Below are 20,426 nucleotides of genomic sequence, written 5' to 3'. Positions count from 1 at the left end.
TACAAAGATCATTCAAACATTGTGTTACAAAAAAGGTAATTCCCTATTTAAACCTGGAAATTTAGTTGCTTTTAACGTATAAATCCAGAAAGACTCTCTTTGTAGAAGCTTATTAACTCTATCATCTCCTCTTATTGACCTAGGAACATGTTCTATGCCGATTATCTTCAAAGTACTTGGGCTGCCATGATTTTTCTCCTTATAATGAAGAGCCATCGGATATAAAGGATTACAGACTCGAATAGCATTTTTATGTTCTGCTAATCTAATCTTTAATTTCCTGGTAGTCATCCCTATATAGAAGCAACCACATGGGCACTCCAATCGATACACCACAAATGAGGTATTACAACAAATAAATGATTTTACTTTAAATTCAAGACCTGAAGTTACATCTTTTTGTGTAAAAGGACCTTTACATTTGCCAAAAATAGAACTTTTTTCTTTGTTATTAAAAAACAAACAAGCAAACCCAGCCCAGGAGAAAAAGTAACATAACACATTACTTACCATAAAAAGAAACTAAGGGAATTAGTTACTTTTTTAGGGAGTAACGCAATATTATAATGCATTACTTTTAAAAATAATTTTCCCCAACACTGTTTATAACAAAATGCAGTCAGAAAATCTCATTGTAAACACTTCCATTTGTGACTCATACTGTATAAAGAAATGACAACTCAAAGGGAGAAATAGACACTCATAAACAACCTAATGACTCCCAAACAACCTGTCTCTAAATAAAAAAATAAAATAAAATAAAATAAAATAAAATAAAATAAAAAACATTGGCAAAGTGACTCATTTGTTTGTCTTATAACGGCAATTCTGAGACAGAAACAAATCAAGTCTAATCTGTGTGAATGATTCCTGCCCTAATTAACCCCAGGCTGCTCTCATCTCATGAGGGTAAGTGTCATGATCTCCAGTTGGAGCACCCTGGTTGGCCACCAGAGGGCACTCCAGCACGGACTACTTCTCACCAGTTTTCACTTCATTTCCCATAATTCACCTCCTGGACTTATTATCCTCATGTCATTGCACTCAGGTGTTTTGTGTTTGCTCATTAGTTCTGTCTATTTAGTCTCAGTGTTTTTTGCCTTTGTTTGTGGTTCGTTGTTTTCTGTTCATGCACTTCGTTTCTGGTTTCTGTTTTTGTGGACTGTTTATTCCTTGGACTTGCCTTTTTAAACTGCACAGGGATCTTATCATCTCGCGTCTGTGCATTCTGTGACAGAACGAACCACCAAATAAAGATCCAGCAGCATGAGGACTATTCTGTCAGCCACTTGCAGGGAGCATGTGGCACTGCTTGGGGCAGTGATGGCTCTACGCCAGGAGGGAGAAGAGGTAGGATGCTTCGCCAAGGTCTTTTGGACGATGGCGGTGGGGCTGAGGTACAACGATGCGGCGCTGAAGGATACTTTTAATTGTTGCCTTGATGATCCTCTACCTCAGTGTGAGATGGAAGGGCTACAGGACTTGGATTTCTGGAGATTCGCCGCATATCTCCGCCATCGGATAGAATGGGCCTCACCAAGTCAACCAGGCAGTGTGCATGCTCCAGACCATGAATCCGTCGCTGAAGTCACAGGGGAGGTGGGCACTGAGCCTCAGCTTCACCCCGGTAAAGGGAGGAGGAAGAGGAGGAGGAGAAGGAAGGTTTCCTTCAGACCTCAAAGTCCAGAGCCCGCTCCAGCCAGTGAGTCCACTCCAGAGCCCGCTCCAGTCAGTGAGTCCACTCCAGAGCTCGCTCCAGTCAGTGAGTCCAGTCCAGAGTCCGCTCCAGTCAGTGAGTTCCCTCCAGATCCAGCTTTAGTCAGTGAGTCCACTCCAGAGCCCACTCCAGCCAGTGAGTCCACTCCCGAGCCTGCTCCAGCCAGTGAGTCCATTCCACAGCCTGCTCCAGTCAGTGAGTTTACTCCAGCCAGCGAGTCCACTCCAGAGTCCGCTCCAGCCAGCGAGCCCACTACAGAGCCCGCTCCAGCCAGTGAGTCCACTCAAGAGCCCGCTCTAGTCAGTGAGTCCACTCCAGAGCCCGCTCCAGCCAGTGAGTCCACTCCAGAGCCTGCTCCAGTCAGTGAGTCTACTCCAGAGCCCGCTCCAGTCAGTGAGTTTACTCCAGTCAGTGATTCCACTCCAGAGCCCGCTCAAGTCAGTGAGTCCACTCCAGAGCCCGCCCCAGCCAGTGAGTCCACTCCAGAGCCCGCCCCAGCCAGTGAGTCCACTCCAGAGCCCGCCTCAGCCAGTGAGTCCACTCCAGAGCCCGCCTCAGCCAGTGAGTCCACTCCAGAGCCCGCCTCAGCCAGAGAGTCCACTCCAGAGCCCGCCTCAGCCAGTGAGTCCACTCCAGAGCCCGCCTCAGCCAGTGAGTCCACTCCAGAGCCCGCCTCAGCCAGTGAGTCCACTCCAGAGCCCGCCTCAGCCAGTGAGTCCACTCCAGAGCCCGCCTCAGCCAGTGAGTCCACTCCAGAGCCCGCCTCAGCCAGTGAGTCCACTCCAGAGCCCGCCTCAGCCAGTGAGTCCACTCCAGAGCCCGCCTCAGCCAGTGAGTCCACTCCAGAGCCCGCCTCAGTCAGTGAGTCCACTCCAGAGCCAGCTCCAGCCAGTGAGTCCACTCCAGAGCCAGCTCCAGCCAGGGAGTCCACTCCAGGGCCCGCTCCAGTCAGTGAGTTTACTCCAGCCAGTGAGTTCTCTCCAGAGCCCGCTCCAGCCAGTGAGTCCACTCCAGCCAGTGAGTTCACTACAGAGCCTGTTCCAGCTAGTGAATCCACTCCAGTTCTGCATGCTCTCCCTATCAGTCCGGTGATGGCCAAGAGGGTTCTTTTCACGTTTTATGTTTTGGCGGTCTTGCGTGCCTGGAGTATGCACTTAGAGCAGCCCGAGCCCGCTGCCGTCCCGGAGCAGCCCGAGCCCGCTGCCGTCCCGGAGCAGCCCGAGCCCCCTGATACGGCCACAGAGGCCGTCACCGAGCCGTCCGCTCTCCCTGATATGGTCACAGAGCACCCTTGGTCGGCCCTGCCGCCGCCGCCGTCCAAGCCTTCTGCCCTGCCGCCGCCACCCAGGCCTTCTGCCCTGCCGCCGCCCAGGCATTCATTCACCCGCTGGAACCAGCCTGGTCAGTTCCTCCAGCACCACCCTGGCATTCAGCCAGGATTCCAGACCCGCTGGAACCAGCCTGGTCAGTTTCTCCAGCGCCACCCTGGCACTCAGCCAGGATTCCAGACCCACTGGAACCAGCCTGGTCAGTTCCTCCAGCACCACCCTGGCTTTCAGTGGGAGCACGCTGGATCTGGCCCGCCATCCCTCCCCCTGATCCTCCTCCTATCCACCTCCCTCCTGAGTTTTTGTTTTGTTCGGTTAAGTGGAGCATCTGGTATCCGCTCCGTAGGGAGGGGGTTATGTCATGATCTCCAGTTGGAGCACCCTGGTTGGCCACCAGAGGGCACTCCAGCACGGACTACTTCTCACCAGTTTTCACTTCATTTCCCATAATTCACCTCCTGGATTTATTATCCTCATGTCATTGCACTCAGGTGTTTTGTGTTTGCTCATTAGTTCTGTCTATTTAGTCTCAGTGTTTTTTGCCTTTGTTTGTGGTTCGTTGTTTTCTGTTCATGCACTTCGTTTCTGGTTTCTGTTTTTGTGGACTGTTTATGCCTTGGACTTGCCTTATTAAACTACACAGGGATCTTATCATCTCGTGTCTGTGCATTCCGTGACAGTAAGAGGTAATGACCCTAGCAGTGATGTTAGCAAACATGTTTGTCCTCAGAGTGAGCTAATTGATCTCCCCAAACTCAAAACGACTTCATAATACTCTTAAATCGTAAATGAAAAAAGAAGAGAAAGAAGAAAAAAAATTAAAGACAAAGACATTGATTATTAGGAAGAAGATGTATTTAGTTTCTAGTTAGTGAGTCCACTTCAGAGCCCGCTTTAGTCAGTGAGTCCACTCCAGAGCCCGCTCCAGTCAGTGAGTTTATTCCAGCCAGTGAGTCCACTCCAGAGCCCGCTCCAGCCAGTGAGTCCACTCCAGAGCCCGCTCCAGCCAGTGAGTCCACTCCAGAGTTCGCTCTAGTCAGTGATTCCACTCCAGAGCCCGCTCCAGCCAGTGGGTCCACTCCAGAGCCCGCTCCAGCCAGTGAGTCCACTCCAGAGCCTGCTCCAGTCAGTGAGTCTACTCCAGAGCCCGCTCCAGTCAGTGAGTTTACTCCAGTCAGTGATTCCACTCCAGAGCCCGCTCCAGTCAGTGATTCCACTCCAGAGCCCGCTCCAGTCAGTGAGTCCACTCCAGAGCCCGCCTCAGCCAGTGAGTCCACTCCAGAGCCCGCCTCAGCCAGTGAGTCCACTCCAGAGCCCGCCTCAGCCAGTGAGTCCACTCCAGAGCCCGCCTCAGCCAGTGAGTCCACTCCAGAGCCCGTGAGACCATGATTCACGCAGGGTGGGATGAGGGACGACAAAGACAAGCACACCAGACCTACATTGTAGTTCCAACTAAATTCAAAAAATGTAAGATTGAAGATAATAAAAATTGGAATGTAGAATATGGCCACTAATGTGAGATGTTCGGTGCATGTGGCCAGCGCCTTATAACGGCTCTGATTATTCTTCATTCTGAATACAGCAATCAATATACCCATATAGGTCAAGAAAATAAAAATCAAAGGTACAACCATGAAGAGTATAGTTAAAGCAGTGGCAAAATTCCACGGGTGCGTCGTATCGCTGCAAGCAAGTCTTAAAACAGGAGTATAATCGCAAAAATAGCTTTTGACCATAAGAGAGCCACAAAACGAGAGGGTCAGGATGGATGAAGTGCCATAGAGTACAGTAGTAAAACCAAAGATCCAAATTGCAACAATTATGTAAGCCATTCTGGTGTTTGTGTTTATAGACTCCTGTCTTAAAGGTGTGGCCAAGTGGTCTAAATATACAATGTTTCTATTTTGTTAAAAAATGTAATGGCCCCTTTAAGAAATCTTCTCTCTCTCTCTCTCTCTCTCTCTCTTCTCGCGATACTGTTTGCGCGATTTGGATGCGTGCGCGCGACCAGAGAAGCCATTCTCACTGTACATGAGAGCTCCATGTGGTAGTGCATGCATTTCGTCTAATCTAATGTAGTTTCATCATCTTTTCGGGTAAATATTACTCCAATATGTTTAATATGTACAAATATGCGTTGAAATGGAGTTCGAAAGAGTATTTGATGTTTATATTTCAGTCAATGCTTTTGGATCGCGTGTCTGACGAGTGAACCTCGTGGCAAATAGTAAAGGATTATTGGGTATGTAAATTTCACAATTTGATAAGTATTTCAAAGCAATGTTTATTTGATTATGCATGTGTATATATATAATATATATATCTGTTATAGATGTGTTAAGAGCTATTTTATGATTGATTCTGATTTATTTTTCTTATGGTTCATGGTTAATATGTGAAACAAAGGGAATGTGGCTTTACTAATGTGCTCTTATTTTTCTTCTGTACCTCAGCCACTGCCGTATTCCAGTCTATATTACCATTTTAAGTTTTTTTTCAAGTAATTTGGTTATTTCCGGTGGACTCTGGTGTGTTTTTTTTTGTTAGTCTTTCACCTTGCATCTTACTGTATCTCAGTGGTTGCATGTCCTCCTCTGAACTACATCTAGTCGATTTGATGTGACACTTATTATTGTCGTAAACTTATCTTTGCAACAATTGATCGTCATTTCTCAGAATTTGATTGCTTAAATTGTGGATAAGAGTTTTTCCTTTTTGTATGATAATAAGTGAAATCTTTTAATTATTCAAAATCTCCTTTTGTAAGCTTGCCTATTCAAGTCTTGCTCCCATCGACCGCTGTCATTATTTGAACAGCAGTCAGATTAAACAAACCCCAAGTTTTGAAAAGCATAATTTTGCTTCCGGTGTGTGTCTCTTTTCTTCCACCCGGTTACATTTTTGGTACCAGGAGTGGGGTATCTGACAGTTGGGAGCTCTTAGGTGTTTAGTGCGTTTTTTTCTGGAATACGGTAGTGGTGGGTACGTGAGCTGCAGGGACCCGGAGTGGAGGCGGTCAACCGTGCTTTAAGTGTCCAGTGTGACGACGTCGGCTGAGGGTTCGTGGCCAAGGGACTGGATCGCTGGACGAGGAGGGGACATCGCCATCTGTGGCTGAAGCTCAGGAGTGTGCTGTAATCTTCTATGACTGTTTTGTGTGTTCTGCAAGAAGAGGAAGCAGTGTTACACAGACATTCTTTATCACATATCCTTTGAACTAAAGAAAAGAGACATTAAACAGACTTTGTGCTGCCAAAAGGACATTGAAATTTAATTCAACATGTCACAGTCTGATGATGAAGATCCAGTACAGGGTGCTGCTAGTGAACAGGGTTTAAGTCATGATATGGACGATGTGCAGAGACAAATCCAAGAGCTTAGCAGAAAACATGCTGAAGCTATGGCAGCTATTGCCAACCTAAGTGGAGAGCCAACTAGGTCTTACATATATGTACCAAGGGAACGCCACATTCAGTCTTTCAGTGGTGATTTTAGCAAAGATGGTAGAAATGTGGATGAATTCATTGAAGAAGTGGAAAGGGTATTGCTTGTAAGAAACCAGACTTCCGAAGACCAAACTGACTTTGTTCTTTCCCTATTGAAAGGTGCCGCTTTGGAAGAGGTTAGATTAAGGCGGGGGGATCAACCCCAGTGTGCGGAAGACATATTTTTCTACCTTAGGGAGGCCTTTAGGGAAAAGCGTAGTCTTGCCCAGTTACTGCAGACTTTCTATACTCGCAAACAGTTAGAAGGTGAAGACCTGCGTGCATACTCTCATGCCTTGTCACAAATATTGAACTCTCTCTTGAAGCAGTCACCCGATGCTGTTGCAAATGCGAATGTCGCTTTACGAGACCAGTTCATTGAGGGAACAAGAGATGCAGCGCTTCGAAGGGAACTTCGTAAATTGGTGAGGGACAAGCCACAGTCGACTTTGATTGAAGTAAGAGATGAAGCTTTAATGTGGTCTCTTGAAGATCCCAAGCTGCGTGCTGGTAAAGTAGCCCTTAACCGTAAAGTAAGCTCCGAAGCTACAGAAGTCCAGTGTGCGTCTGTGGTGATGCCAGCGAAGAGCTCTGTTACGCTTGATGAAGTTCTAAAATTAGTGGCGGAACAAGGCAAAGCCATAGGGGAGTTGACTCAAGCTGTTCAGAAATTGACTTTACATTGCACTAAGCCTGAATCTGTGAATCGTAGTAAATCTAAGGTGCAGCCTAGGTTTACTGATGACGGCCAGCCTATCTGTTTTAAGTGTAATGGGGTGGGGCACATAGCCAAAAACTGTGTGAGAAGAAACAAACAAGCAGTAAATGAGGATGCATCATCAGCCATGCCACAGGGAAATGCACACCCTCGGTCGCTGTGAGCCAAGCGATGCGAGGGCAATCTGTTGGCTCGACTCCCAAGGACTCAGATCATGATCGACTACTCCAACATGCTGTGGGGAGATGTCCTGTAGTTGACTTGAAAATCGGGGGAGTGAGTGTTTCGTGTTTACTTGACACAGGAAGTCAAGTGAGTACAATTACAGAACATTTCTTTAAAGAGCACTTAGCAGGTGAAGTAGACAACATGCTTTCCACATCCGGTTGGCTCAAAATTACCGCTGCTAATGGATTAGACATCCCGTATCTTGGTTATCTTGAGCTTACAGTTGAAACCATGGGTATCACTCTGCCAGAGTGTGGTTTTCTAGTAGTCCGAGATGCACAAAGCTCTTCAGCCGTTCCAGCTCTCATCGGCATGAATATTATAGGCAGATGCAGAGAGTTAGTTCATGCTGAGTTCGATACCACCTTAGGAGGGGAGCTACAGTCTGACTGGAGAGAGGTTTTCCAGCAAATGCAAAGTGTCAGTCCACGTGAGAAACGTTTTGTTGCACGAGTAGCTGGAAAAGAGACGGGGTACATACCTGCTTCATCTATTGCAACTTTAATGGTCCGGGGGATAAAAAGTTCATTACCTGAGGGTTCAAAACTGTTGTTGGAGCCTGGAAACTTACCTTTACCTGGCGGCTTGATCGTGGTACCATCCCTTGTGTCCACTGTAAAACCCTTGTTTCCAGTGCATGTTGTGAATCTCTCCACAGAGGTTGTATGGTTGCAGCCCCGCACCCGGCTGGGTACTCTCTGTCCTGTTGAATCCTTAAGTCCAACGGAGGGTTGTGAAGTTAAGTTCCAAAGAATCGCAGCTGGAGTGGAAGAGATAACTGTAAACACAGAAGAGAGACTGGTATTGGCGAATACCATAACCGACTTTCTTAACAAGCTACGGTTAGGTGGTACTGCTGAGCAACAGGCTGAGCTTAAAGCTTTGCTATTGAGGTATGTGGATGCATTTGCGCTGGACGATGAAGAACTGGGGTTTTCTGATAAAGTACAGCACGAGATCAATCTGGTAGATGACGTTCCAGTTTCTCAGCCCTATCGGCGCATTCCACCAACCCAGTATGGTGAAGCCAGGGAACATATCACCAAGCTTCTTAAGAAGGGGATTATCAAACCTAGTAATAGTGCTTATGCATCGCCCATAGTACTTGTACGGAAGGCGGATGGTAGTCTTAGACTATGTGTCGACTACAGAAAATTGAACTCCAAGACAAAACGAGATGCCTTCCCTTTGCCCCGCATTGATGAGAGTTTTGATGCATTACAAGGTGCAAAGTTCTTCTCAACTATTGATTTGGCTAGCGGGTATCATCAGGTGGCTGTGCGTGAGCAAGACCAGCCGAAGACCGCATTTACTACCCCGTTTGGAATATTTGAATACTCTCGTATGCCTTTCGGAGTTTGTAATGGGCCTTCTACATTCCAGCGTCTTATGCAATCTACTATGGGAGATTTGATCTTCCAGATTATGCTGGTTTATCTGGATGATATTCTTGTATATTCATCTACTTTCCATGAACATCTCCAGAGACTAGAGGTCGTTTTCAGTAGATTGAAGGAAATGGGGCTCAAGGTGAAGCTTGAAAAATGCCATTTTCTCCAGGAAGAGGTAAAGTTCTTGGGTCATCAAATTTCAGCTCAAGGCATTGGTACTGACCCTGGGAAAGTTGAGGCGGTGAGAAATTGGAAAACACCTGGCACAGTAAAGGACTTAAGATCATTCCTAGGTTTTTGTAGTTATTACAGAAAATTTATAGAAGGTTTTTCCAAAATCGCTGGCCCTCTTCATGATTTGGTGAACTTGTGTCTGAAACAACACGGAATTGTGAGAAAGTCTGAGTTTTGTTCACTGTGGTCAGCCGAGTGTCAGGCAGCCTTTGAGTTGTTAAAGGATAAGCTTACATCTGCTCCTATATTAGGCTACGCAGACTTTTCTCTTCCATTTATAGTGGAGACTGATGCTAGTAATGAAGGTCTAGGTGCAGTCCTCTACCAACAACAAGGTGACTGTAAGAGAGTGATCGCCTACGCTAGTAGAAGACTACGTAATGCAGAGAAGAATGATCGGAACTATAGTAGTATGAAACTCGAATTACTAGCTCTCAAATGGGCTGTTTCCGAAAAATTCCGGGGGTATTTGTTAGGCTCAAAATTTGTGGTCGTCACAGACAACAATCCTTTATGTCACCTGCAAACAGTGAAATTGGGTGCTATCGAGCAAAGATGGATGGCCCAATTAGCAGTTTTCGAGTTTGAGGTTAAGTACCAACCTGGACGGCACAATGCTGCTGCTGACGCCCTCTCTAGGCAGCCATTAGCAGGGGGAGCCTGCTAGTTCTGAGGACATGGAATATGATGATTGTGTTGCCATTTGTAATGTGATCAACAAGGGTACACCCTTAGATGTGGAATTGCTGACAGCGGGTGATCAGTGCTGTAAAGTGAGCCAGATCCGTGCTTTGGGGTGTGGAGCCAGGGTGGAAGGGACTGACACTCAGGGAGGTACATGTACTCTTCCAGGCTATACCAAATCTCAGTTAAAGGATTTCCAGCTGAAGGATTTGATTCTCTGCTCTTTTAGAGAGTTTTGGGATCAGAAGCGAAAGCCCACCAGTCAGGAACGACACAGCCTACCTAAACCTGTATTGTCACTGTTAAAGCAGTGGAAATATATTAGAGAATCAGATGGATTGCTCTATCGTGTGGTGGATGATCTTCATCTTGGTGAGTGCCAGCAGTTGCTCTTGCCAGCCTGTTTAAAAGATCAAGTCCTTGAAAGTGTTCATGATAAGATGGGACATCAGGGAATTGAACGTACCCTCAACCTGTTAAGGCAAAGGTGCTTCTGGGTTGGCATGTATGAAGATGTCGAAAGGTGGGTCAAAAAGTGTCAACGGTGTATTCTAACCAAAATGCCGCAGCCGAGAATCCGTCCTCCTATGAAGCCGTTCTTAGCTTCAAGGCCTTTGGAAGTAGTGGCAGTGGATTATACAGTGCTCGAACCTGCCTCAGATGGTCGTGAGAATGTGTTGATCGTAACCGATGTGTTTACTAAATTTACACAGGCATTCCCAACCAGAGACCAGCGAGCTGAAACCACAGCCAAGATTTTACTGAAAGAGTGGTTCATGAAGTATGGAGTGCCAGAGAGGTTACATTCGGATCAGGGGAGGAACTTCGAAAGCGAGGTGATCGCTGAGTTGTGTCGACTGTATGGAGTAAGGAAAACACGCACAACTCCCTACCGTCCGCAAGGTAATGCTCAGTGTGAGCGATTTAACAGGACGCTCCACGAGTTGTTAAGAACACTACCTCCTGAGAAGAAAAGGCGATGGCCAGAACACCTTCCTGAGTTAATCTATGCATACAATGTAACACCACATGCAACAACAGGCTACTCACCCTATTTCTTGCTGTTCGGCGTAGAACCACGTCTTCCTGTCGATGCTCTTCTAGGCCAGGAACAAGCTGTGGATAGAAAACAGGATTGGTTAGTAATTCACCAGAATCGCCTCAAAGAAGCTCATGAAAAAACGAGAGAATATGCAGAGCGCAAGGCTGCTGAGAGACTTGCTCCATTAAATGACAAAGTCTACTGTCCTACTGTTGGTGTTGGTCAGACGGTGTATTTACGTCACCGACCTGCTGGTAGAAACAAGATACAGGATGCTTGGGCTCCTACTGTGTATCGGGTCATACAGGTACAGGGCACCACGTATACGGTTGAACCTGTGGAGGGTGGTCCCAGTAAGAGAGTCCACAGAGTTGACTTACGCCCTTGTGTGAATCCTGTTGTGGAACCAGTGGTAACAGGGAGTAGTTTGTCATCATCACCATCTACAGATCTGGTTGAGCCTGTGGAAGTTGGAAATACTGACACAGAGTTTGTGGTGTTGGAAGAGGTTACATTACCTCATCTTGAAGAGACAAGGAATGTTCATGTTGGAGTCTCTGGCTTCAGCTGACGAAGCTTTAGATGTTGGACCTGTTTCCGTACTGGATAATGTAGGAACCGCCAGTGGAATCAGAACCATCAGTGGAACATGAACCTGACCCTGTTCCTTCAGTAACCAAACCTGACTCAAGGAGGCCTGTTCCCGCTCCCAGAAGAACCAGTCGGCCCAATGCTGGTATGCATTCAAACCCATTTAATGAGCCAAGATCGGCCTGTAATTCTGTCTCTCTCAGTCCTGAAGTTTTCTCCCAGGTTTTGACAAGTCTTGGTAGTGTATTCTTCAGAGAGGCTGTGAAAGAAGTTAAGAATATGTATTGATGTCATTGAGGACAATGACTTCTTAGCAGGGGAGAGTGTGGCCAAGTGGTCTAAATATACAATGTTTCTATTTTGTTAAAAAATGTAATGGCCCCTTTAAGAAATCTTCTCTCTCTCTCTCTCTCTCTCTCTTCTCGCGATACTGTTTGCGCGATTTGGATGCGTGCGCGCGACCAGAGAAGCCATTCTCACTGTACATGAGAGCTCCATGTGGTAGTGCATGCATTTCATCTAATCTAATGTAGTTTCATCATCTTTTCGGGTAAATATTACTCCAATATGTTTAATATTGTACAAATATGCGTTGAAATGGAGTTCAAAAGAGTATTTGATGTTTATATTTCAGTCAATGCTTTTGGATCGCGTGTCTGACGAGTGAACCTCGTGGCAAATAGTAAAGGATTATTGGGTATGTAAATTTCACAATTTGATAAGTATTTCAAAGCAATGTTTATTTGATTATGCATGTATATATATATAATATATATATCTGTTATAGATGTGTTAAGAGCTATTTTATGATTGATTCTGATTTATTTTTCTTATGGTTCATGGTTAATATGTGAAACAAAGGGAATGTGGCTTTACTAATGTGCTCTTATTTTTCTTCTGTACCTCAGCCACTGCCGTATTCCAGTCTATATTACCATTTAAGTTTTTTTCAAGTAATTTGGTTATTTCCGGTGGACTCTGGTGTGTTTTTTTTGTTAGTCTTTCACCTTGCATCTTACTGTATCTCAGTGGTTGCATGTCCTCCTCTGAACTACATCTAGTCGATTTGATGTGACACTTATTATTGTCGTAAACTTATCTTTGCAACAATTGATCGTCATTTCTCAGAATTTGATTGCTTAAATTGTGGATAAGAGTTTTTCCTTTTTGTATGATAATAAGTGAAATCTTTAATTATTCAAAATCTCCTTTTGTAAGCTTGCCTATTCAAGTCTTGCTCCCATCGACCGCTGTCATTATTTGAACAGCAGTCAGATTAAACAAACCCCAAATTTTGAAAAGCATAATTTTGCTTCCGGTGTGTGTCTCTTTTCTTCCACCCGGTTACAAAGGTAAGCAGATCGCAACAAATCTGTCATAGGAAAGAACACGTATGGAAAATGACTCAAGGAATAAAAAAGCATAGTAAATGTACATTTGCACAAGGCACAGTCTGAATGGCACAAAATTGTCTAGAACAAGGTAAGTCTTTATCATGCCAGGCACAAGAGAAGTGCTGAGAACAAGATCAACCAAAGCCAGATTACCAACAGCCATGAACTTTGGGACATGCAGTCGGTGGTCATAGAAAATGATAGTGATCAGAAAGACATTGCATATGACTGTGATCACATAAAGCACAGTGAGGAACATGACATAGATATTATTGTAAGGCATTGAACTCAAGGCAACAATGTAAAATCCTGCAGGCTGAATGATGGAGTTGTTGGGGGCAGAATTCCTGGCATTCTGCATGGCCGTCTTTCTTTTTCGACCCAGCTTCCTTGCAGTGTGTTTTGCTTCCAGTGGATGGGAAACCAGATATCTGTGAGAAACAGTCACAAACAGCCTGTGTTTTACAATTCACCTATGTTATTTGATGGCTTAAGCATCAAATTCAGCAGCAAGAATGAAAAAATAAAAATAACATGTTACAATGACCGTCTTTCATATGCATACATGTAACAATGTTGTGGTGGTTTGTGGATCATGCAAATCCTGAATGTTAACTTGATCATCTTTTTTGGGCAATATATTGTCCAATTTGTCCTCCAGAGGTGTCATTAAAGAACCTCTGGTATGTAATAGTCTTGAGAGAAAAGACATTCATTAGTGTTTTTTGCTTCACTAATGAGAGATTATTGATGGTATAACTAATTGCCTTAAGAGTCACTAATTAGTCTGTTTTTGTGTTCATTTTTATAACATAATGCAAAGATTGAATTATGGAAAAAAAGTGTGAAAATTGTATATCAAAAATGAAAAAGGAAGGAAAAACTGTAAAAATCTTTGAAGCATTTTTTAAATAAATAAATATTTACATAATCTTTCTTTCTTTCTTTCTTTCTTTCTTTCAATAATTACATTTAAAGATATCAAGTGATTGCTGTTATTTTTGAGTTTCATTTAAGAATCTTATTGTGCATAACTAAACATTGCTGCCACAGTAAAACACATCAGAGTAGACATCTGCCTCAATTTGGAGAGTAAAATAAACAATTTTCACAGTTTTTTATGTTTTTTTTATCTTCATAATCTATTTTTAATTGCATAAAGAAAACCGTATAATTAGCTTTGATAGCACAAGCTAATCAGAATTCATTTTAATCAATGCTTACCCTGTACAAAGGATTTGAGCTGGCCAGAGGCTATTGGATTGACAAAATGTCTTAATTTGAGGTGTTTCGAGGGGTAACAGCCTCTCCAGATTAGTGAATGTTTCCAGTCTGCCATTGGTCAGACATGAAATTATCTTAAAATGTGTGGGATTACAAATTTAAGAATCTGTTTAAGATCTGCTGACTTTTGTTTTAGTGGTCACTTCTAAAGCTGTGTGTAAGGGCAACACCTTTAAGGACTGCCCACTGAATGCCTATAAAACATCATGTATACACTGCATTAGTTAGACTTGGATGACTACAGCGACACACAGCGTGTTTCTCAATAAAGAGTAACTTCTGCTTGAGAGATGCTTGAAACACAAATTAAGATGCTTTTGATGAAATTTGAGAGCTTTCTGTCCCTCCATAGACTGCTTCAAAAATTTCATAAAGAGATTGTAAAACTAATCCGTTTGAATTGAGTGGTTTAGTCCAAATTTTCTGAAGAGATTAAATCGCTTTATATGATGAACAGATTGAATTTAGGCTTTTACTCACATATAAACATTGATCAATGAACATGAACAGAAGCTCAACCAAACCTGCCTGACCCGCTAAAACAAACCTCTTGCGGAAGCTCAAACGTGCTGCCTAACACAAGAATGAAATTGGTCCTTGCATGTCAAGCAAACATGCTTGAGCTTCCGTTGGTTTACCACAACTTTTGGGTGAACTAATACTTTAACCAATGTCTTTGCTACTGATTATCCAATTCAACCATACTAATAAGCAAAAATTTATTTTAAACATCACATTTGTTTACATTTTTTACATTTTTATTGCTGAAGAAAGAGTGTTAATCTTTTTTTCTCCTGCATCTTGTTCTTCTGCAAGCCAGAATGGCAGCACAGCTGAAAGGTTTGTTTGAGCTGTGCCCTTTACTGTACAGATGTGTATGTCCTTCAACCTGAAGCTTATTCATTTCACTTTTTGTGTAAAAGGACCTTTACATTTGCCAAAAATAGAACTTTTTTCTTTGTTATTAAAAAACAAACAAGCAAACCCAGCCCAGGAGAAAAAGTAACGTAACACATTACTTACCATAAAAAGTAACTAAGGGAATTAGTTAATTTTTTAGGGAGTAACGCAATATTATAATGCATTACTTTTAAAAATAACTTTCCCAAACACTGTTTATAACAAAATGCAGTCAGAAAATCTCATTGTAAATGCTTCCATTTGTGACTCATACTGTATAAAGAAATGACAACCCAAAGGGAGAAATAGACACTCATAAACAACCTAATGACTCCTGCCTCTAAATAAAAAAAAAAATAAAAAAAAATAAAAAATAAAAAACATTGGCAAAGTGACTTATTTGTTTGTCTTATTATAGCAATTCTGAGACAGAAACAAATCAGGTCTAATCTGTGTGAATGATTCCTGCCCTAATTAACCCCAGGCTGCTCTCATCTCATGAGGGTAAGAGGTAATGATCTTAGCAGTGATACAGTGTAAACATGTTTGTCCTCAGAGTGAGCTAATTGATCTCTCCAAACTCAAAAAGACATCATAATACTCTTAAGTCAAAAAATTTAAAAAACCTGCCGTGAAAGTGGAGTATTGAGAAAGAAGATCGTCCATATACTTTTGCAAAATACTCCACATGGCAGGAGAGCCTGCTGACAACATCAGTTGTTCATTTGTTTTTCTTCTCAAGTCATGTTTGATCTTGTGTCATTGGGAAATTGTTCCTGTAATCTACAAGTGTGTTGACTCATGGTCTAGTCGAATCATCTTGTGTGTCCATTCAGAGGATTATAATGCTAAAAATTTGTTGAAACTGTCATTATGTCTGTGGTCTCCCACACATTTAAAATCAGTTAAGATTTGAAAATCGTCTAGTGTGTCCCAGGCCTAAGAGTATGTTTTGTGTATACTGTAAAAAAAATGCTGTAAAAAACTGCCAAATTTCGACAGTAACATGCTGTTTTCCAATTAAAACAATATATATATATATATATATATATATGTGTGTGTGTGTGTGTGTGTGTGTGTGTGTGTGTGTGTTAATAGACCTAATATATTTAAGATTGTAGTTTACTTAATCCATTTGTGCTGGGACTGCAAGAATCATTTTTGTTTTAACCCCTAAGTGGACAGTGGATATGTAGTTCCTAGCATGCTTTGCAAGGGTCTAGGAGAATAAATTTAGGGATTAATTGTCATTTTATGTTTTTTTTTTTTTTTAGTAAAGGGAAACATATGTTCGTGTTTAGTTATGTAGGACATTTAGAAGAGTTTCTGTAATGTTTTTGAATTTAGTGTGAAGACCATTGACCATTTTTAACCATTGTGCTGAAGAGTGACACTTGTGCTTAGGCTGTGAAATTTAGCTTGATGAAGTTAATAGAGTAAGCTTAAAAATATTGGAATAAAATACTTGAGCTAATCCATTTAAATTTAAATGCCCCAACTAAACTGCTTTATTTAAAATGAATAAATTAAAGATGAATTAAGTAGGGGTAATGGATTTTTTCTTTGAGTGTTCTGTCATCAGTGTTGCCAAGTCTGTGGTTTTCCCTTCGGAATTAGGCTGCTTTTAAAACTCCTGGTGCTCCAGATCAGTGGTTCTCAACTGTGGTTCTGGAGTAGCCACCCCCAACAATGCACATTTTGGATGTCTGTCTTATCTGACACACACATGTGAAGTCTTGAGCTGTGTTTGAAATCGCCCCCTATACCCCAGTTTACTATTCCCTATATTACGCCACTAATATTGTCCACTTGAAGAAGTGAATTAAAACGAGTGAATAAATTTGGACACTGAGTGTGCCAGAAGGGCTGCCGCTTTTGTATAGTTTGTGCTTGCTGTTTAATAATCATTTGAAACTTAGCAAACTGGCAGCTCTAAGTAGTAATGAAAAGATTTATCTTGAACTCCCTCATGGAAACTAGCATGTATAAACCTTAATTAAACAATTTAATAATTGATTCAAAAGGAATTTATACCTGTGTGATATAACACTGTAGCCACATAGGAACAGCAGTTTGGAAAATGGATGAATGGATGGATGATTCACCTAAGGCACCATCTTCTGGCGAGATGTGGGAATTCATTTGGCACTAAAGTCACAGTGTATTATGGTTATTGAATAAGTGCATTTGATAATATCCACTATGATTTTGAACTCCACTACAAATAGCTGTTCACTCAAATAGTACCTTATTTAAGGGTATTGGGGGGATTTCAGACACAGCATTAGAGTTTGTATTAACAAGCTGATGATTTGAATCAGGTGCGTTCGCTTAGGGAGACATCTAAATTGTGCAGTGCTGGTGGTTTAGTGTGGGGTTGAGAACCACTGCTTGAAACAGCCAATCCGAACCTGGCACTATAGTTTTACATTTACATTTATTCATTTGGCAGATGCTTTTATCCAAAGTGACTTACAATGACGAGGCAAATAGACAAGAAGTGCTCACAATAAAAGTTATAGGCAGTGCTCAGAGTATCATAAGCTACAATAGAGAGGAAGTGAAAGGATAGGTATAATAATTTTTTTTTTTTTTTTTTTTTTTTAAAGATGAGGTTAAGTGCTCACGAAAGAGATGAATTTTTGAATGTTGCCAGGGATTCAGCATTCCAGATGAAGGCAGGAAGATCATTCCACCAGCAAGGGACAGTGAATGAGAATGTCCTGGAGAGTGATTTCGTGCCTCTCTGTGACGGAACCACAAGCCTTCGCTCCTTTGAAGACCGTAGGCTTCTGGTAGGAGTGTAGACTCGTAAGAGTGAGTGGAAGTAGGAGGGTGCTGAGCCTGTGGTAGATCTGTAAGCAAGCGTCAACGCCTTGAATTTGATGCAAGCAGCAAGTGGTAGCCAGTGTAGAGAGATGAAGAGAGACGTGACGTGGGCTCTTTTGGGCTTGTTAAAGATGAGACATGCTGCAGCGTTCTGAATCATTTGTAGAGGTTTGATTGTGCATGATGGCAGTCCAGCCAGAAGAGCATTGCAGTAATCAAACCTAGAAATGACCAGGGCCTGGACAAGAAGTTGTGTTGCATGTTCTGTTAGAAAAGGCCTGATTTTCCTGATGTTGAATAGCGCAAATCTGCATGACCGAGCTGTCTTTGCAATGTGGTCTTTGAAGGACAGTTGGTCATCAAGGATTACTCCAAGATTTCTGGCCAAATTTGATGGAGTAATTGAGGATGTGCCAAGCTGGATGCTGAAATCGTGATTTAGAGTCGGATTGGCAGGGAAGACGAGAAGGTCAGTCTTAGCCGGGTTGAGCTGTAGATGATGTTCTTTCATCCATGCCGAGATGTCCGCCAGACAGCTTGAGATTCAAGCAGCTACTGTGGGATTGTCTGGATGGAATGAAAGGAAGAGTTGTGTGTCATCAGCATAGCAATGGTAGGAAAAACCATGTGCCTGAATGATGGGACCAAGTGATGTAGTGTAAATGGAGAAGCACTCAGTCCAAGCACTGAACCCTGAGGAACCCCTGTGGTCAGTTGATGAGCTTTGGATACCTCCCCTCTCCAGGCAACCCTGAAAGACCTTCCTGTGAGATAGGATTCAAACCAGAGAAGTGGAGTACCTGTGATGCCCAGTGATGAGAGGGTGGACAGAAGGATCTGATGATTCACCGTGTCAAAGACAGCAGATAGATCGAGTAGAGTGAGAACTGATGATTTTGAATCAGCCTTTGCAATCCGCAAGGATTCAGTGACCGATAACAGTGCAGTCTCGGTCGAGTGACCACTCTTGAAACCAGATTGATTTACATCCAATTGGTTGCTCTGTGAGAGGAAAGATGACACCTGGTTGAAAACAACTCGTTCAAGTGTTTTTGCTATGAATGGTAGGAGAGAAACAGGTCTGTAGCTGTCTAGTTCTATTCTGGGCAAAAACTCCCTGCCCATCAGCCTGCCTTAACTTACACTAGTATTAGATTTTCTTTCATGCTAGATTCGGTGTAGCAAAACTCTTAAACATGTAATATTAAATTTTAATCACCTTTTCAGTGAATTAAATTTAATTAAACACTTCACCTTTACAATGACCGTGTGGACTGTTGACTCCTTCCTACACTCAAAATCATGTCTAGTGGCCTTCAGACTAAACTCAAACACCTTACAGCTATGCAGGTGTATAACAAGAATAAACACTGATTTTGAAAGGCTTAAGTTAAACTATAGGATGCAGACGTTTTTATCCAAAGCTAGAACAGGGAGGTATATAAGAAATAGTGACAGCACAGAAAACTGCTGGAAGAGATGAGCTTTCAGCTGTTTCTTGGATACTGACAGGGTGTATTTTAGGGTTATTTAATTGGGGTCGGAGTTAAATTCTGCAGGATAGTGGCCCTCCAGGAGCAGATTTATGCCTTGTCCAAATACTGACGCTTGCGGTCTATGCACTTGACCACTTGTCTACTTTCATGAAATATTTCCTGTATTTGGCTCAAGTGTTCAGTGGGCTTGAAGACTGCAAGTGTGTGTAGAATTTTTGATTACCCAATGGGACACACTTATAGTCTTGCAAAAAAAAAAAAAAAAAAAAAATGCAAGCATTTACAGCTTTTTTATTATTATTTTTTTCAATACTTTGCATTTTAAAATACACTTCTAAATGTCAGTTCAGTGGTCACTATCTAGCTAACAGAATACACAATTTTAAAAATGAGGTGCTTCTTTAAGTGATAAAAAATGGTTGCAAATGATGTACAACATACATATAGCTGACTCAACTTTGCATCAATAAAATGTGCAACACTTTATATTTTACTACCAAATTATATGTAATACATAATTTAACTTACAGTCGAATGTCGAGGTGCAAGGAGAGTTTGAGTTTGAGCGAGCGCATGTATCTGATCGAGAGCAGAGCCGTTTGTGCTTGCGCTTCACTTGGATGCGCTCTTGACGTTTGCTATTAAAATATCGCCATAGAAACAATAAATAAACTATAAAAAGGGTGAGGATCGTGTCTGAAAGCTCCAATCAAATTTTTATAGGTTAAAATCAATGGAGAATATCTCGTATTTTTCCGTGGGTGCTCGACCATTTCCGTGGGTGCTCCAGCCCTCGATCACCCACGGGATCGGCGCCTATGCATGGTACAATCCTTTGCACTTTGTAAACCAAGCAGCTTTTGATAGTAGATACAGGGAAAGAAAATTTTACACATTGCAATTATTAAAAAGAAAGACTTGGTTTTATTTGTGTGATGATAACTAATATAGAGGCAGCTTTTTCTCAGGTGGGAACGATTTAAAGAGATATTGCACAATGAAAGAATACATGGAGATGGCTTCTTTATGACTAACTGGAGAGAAAATGCAGACTTTGATATTCAAATTTGATTGAAAAACAATGCATTTTAATATGAACACAAAA

The 20,426-nt window shown here is 42.5% G+C and overlaps 1 protein-coding gene and 1 long non-coding RNA gene across 2 annotated transcripts; one reads left to right on the top strand and one right to left on the bottom strand.

Annotated features, from left to right (window-relative positions):
• Window positions 1–1,426: 1,426 nt before the first annotated feature.
• LOC125262692 (olfactory receptor 5B12-like) lies at window positions 1,427–13,449 on the bottom strand. Its single transcript, XM_048181509.1, has 6 exons — window positions 12,767–13,449; window positions 11,072–11,162; window positions 10,836–10,901; window positions 8,048–8,189; window positions 4,440–4,927; window positions 1,427–1,582 (listed from the first exon to the last, which is right to left on the bottom strand). The coding sequence occupies exons 1-6, from the start codon at window positions 13,171–13,173 to the stop codon at window positions 1,427–1,429; spliced, it is 1,350 nt and encodes a 449-aa protein (XP_048037466.1). The 5' UTR covers window positions 13,174–13,449.
• Window positions 4,925–5,531, top strand: LOC125262774. The gene is made up of 3 exons (XR_007183602.1): window positions 4,925–5,141; window positions 5,225–5,287; window positions 5,499–5,531. It is a non-coding gene; the product is annotated as an uncharacterized LOC125262774 (long non-coding RNA).
• Window positions 13,450–20,426: the final 6,977 nt, after the last annotated feature.

Source organism: Megalobrama amblycephala, linkage group LG2, assembly GCF_018812025.1.
Source record: "Megalobrama amblycephala isolate DHTTF-2021 linkage group LG2, ASM1881202v1, whole genome shotgun sequence".
Lineage (NCBI taxonomy): Eukaryota > Metazoa > Chordata > Actinopteri > Cypriniformes > Xenocyprididae > Megalobrama > Megalobrama amblycephala.
Note: the sequence above shows the minus strand (reverse complement) of the source record. Positions and strands in the feature narration are given on the sequence as shown.

Excerpts from the sequence above, each read along its gene's own strand:
- LOC125262692 (XM_048181509.1), bottom strand. The coding sequence starts at position 13,173 with ATGCAGAATGCCAGGAATTCTGCCCCCAACAACTCCATCATTCAGCCT. Across the intron at positions 10,902-11,071 it reads TTGTTTCTACCAGCAGGTCG|CTTGTTCCTGGCCTAGAAGA; the intron begins GTGACGTAAATA and ends TTCTATCCACAG. Across the intron at positions 1,583-4,439 it reads CGTCCCTCATCCCACCCTGC|CGACGGATTCATGGTCTGGA; the intron begins GTGAATCATGGT and ends CTGTGACTTCAG.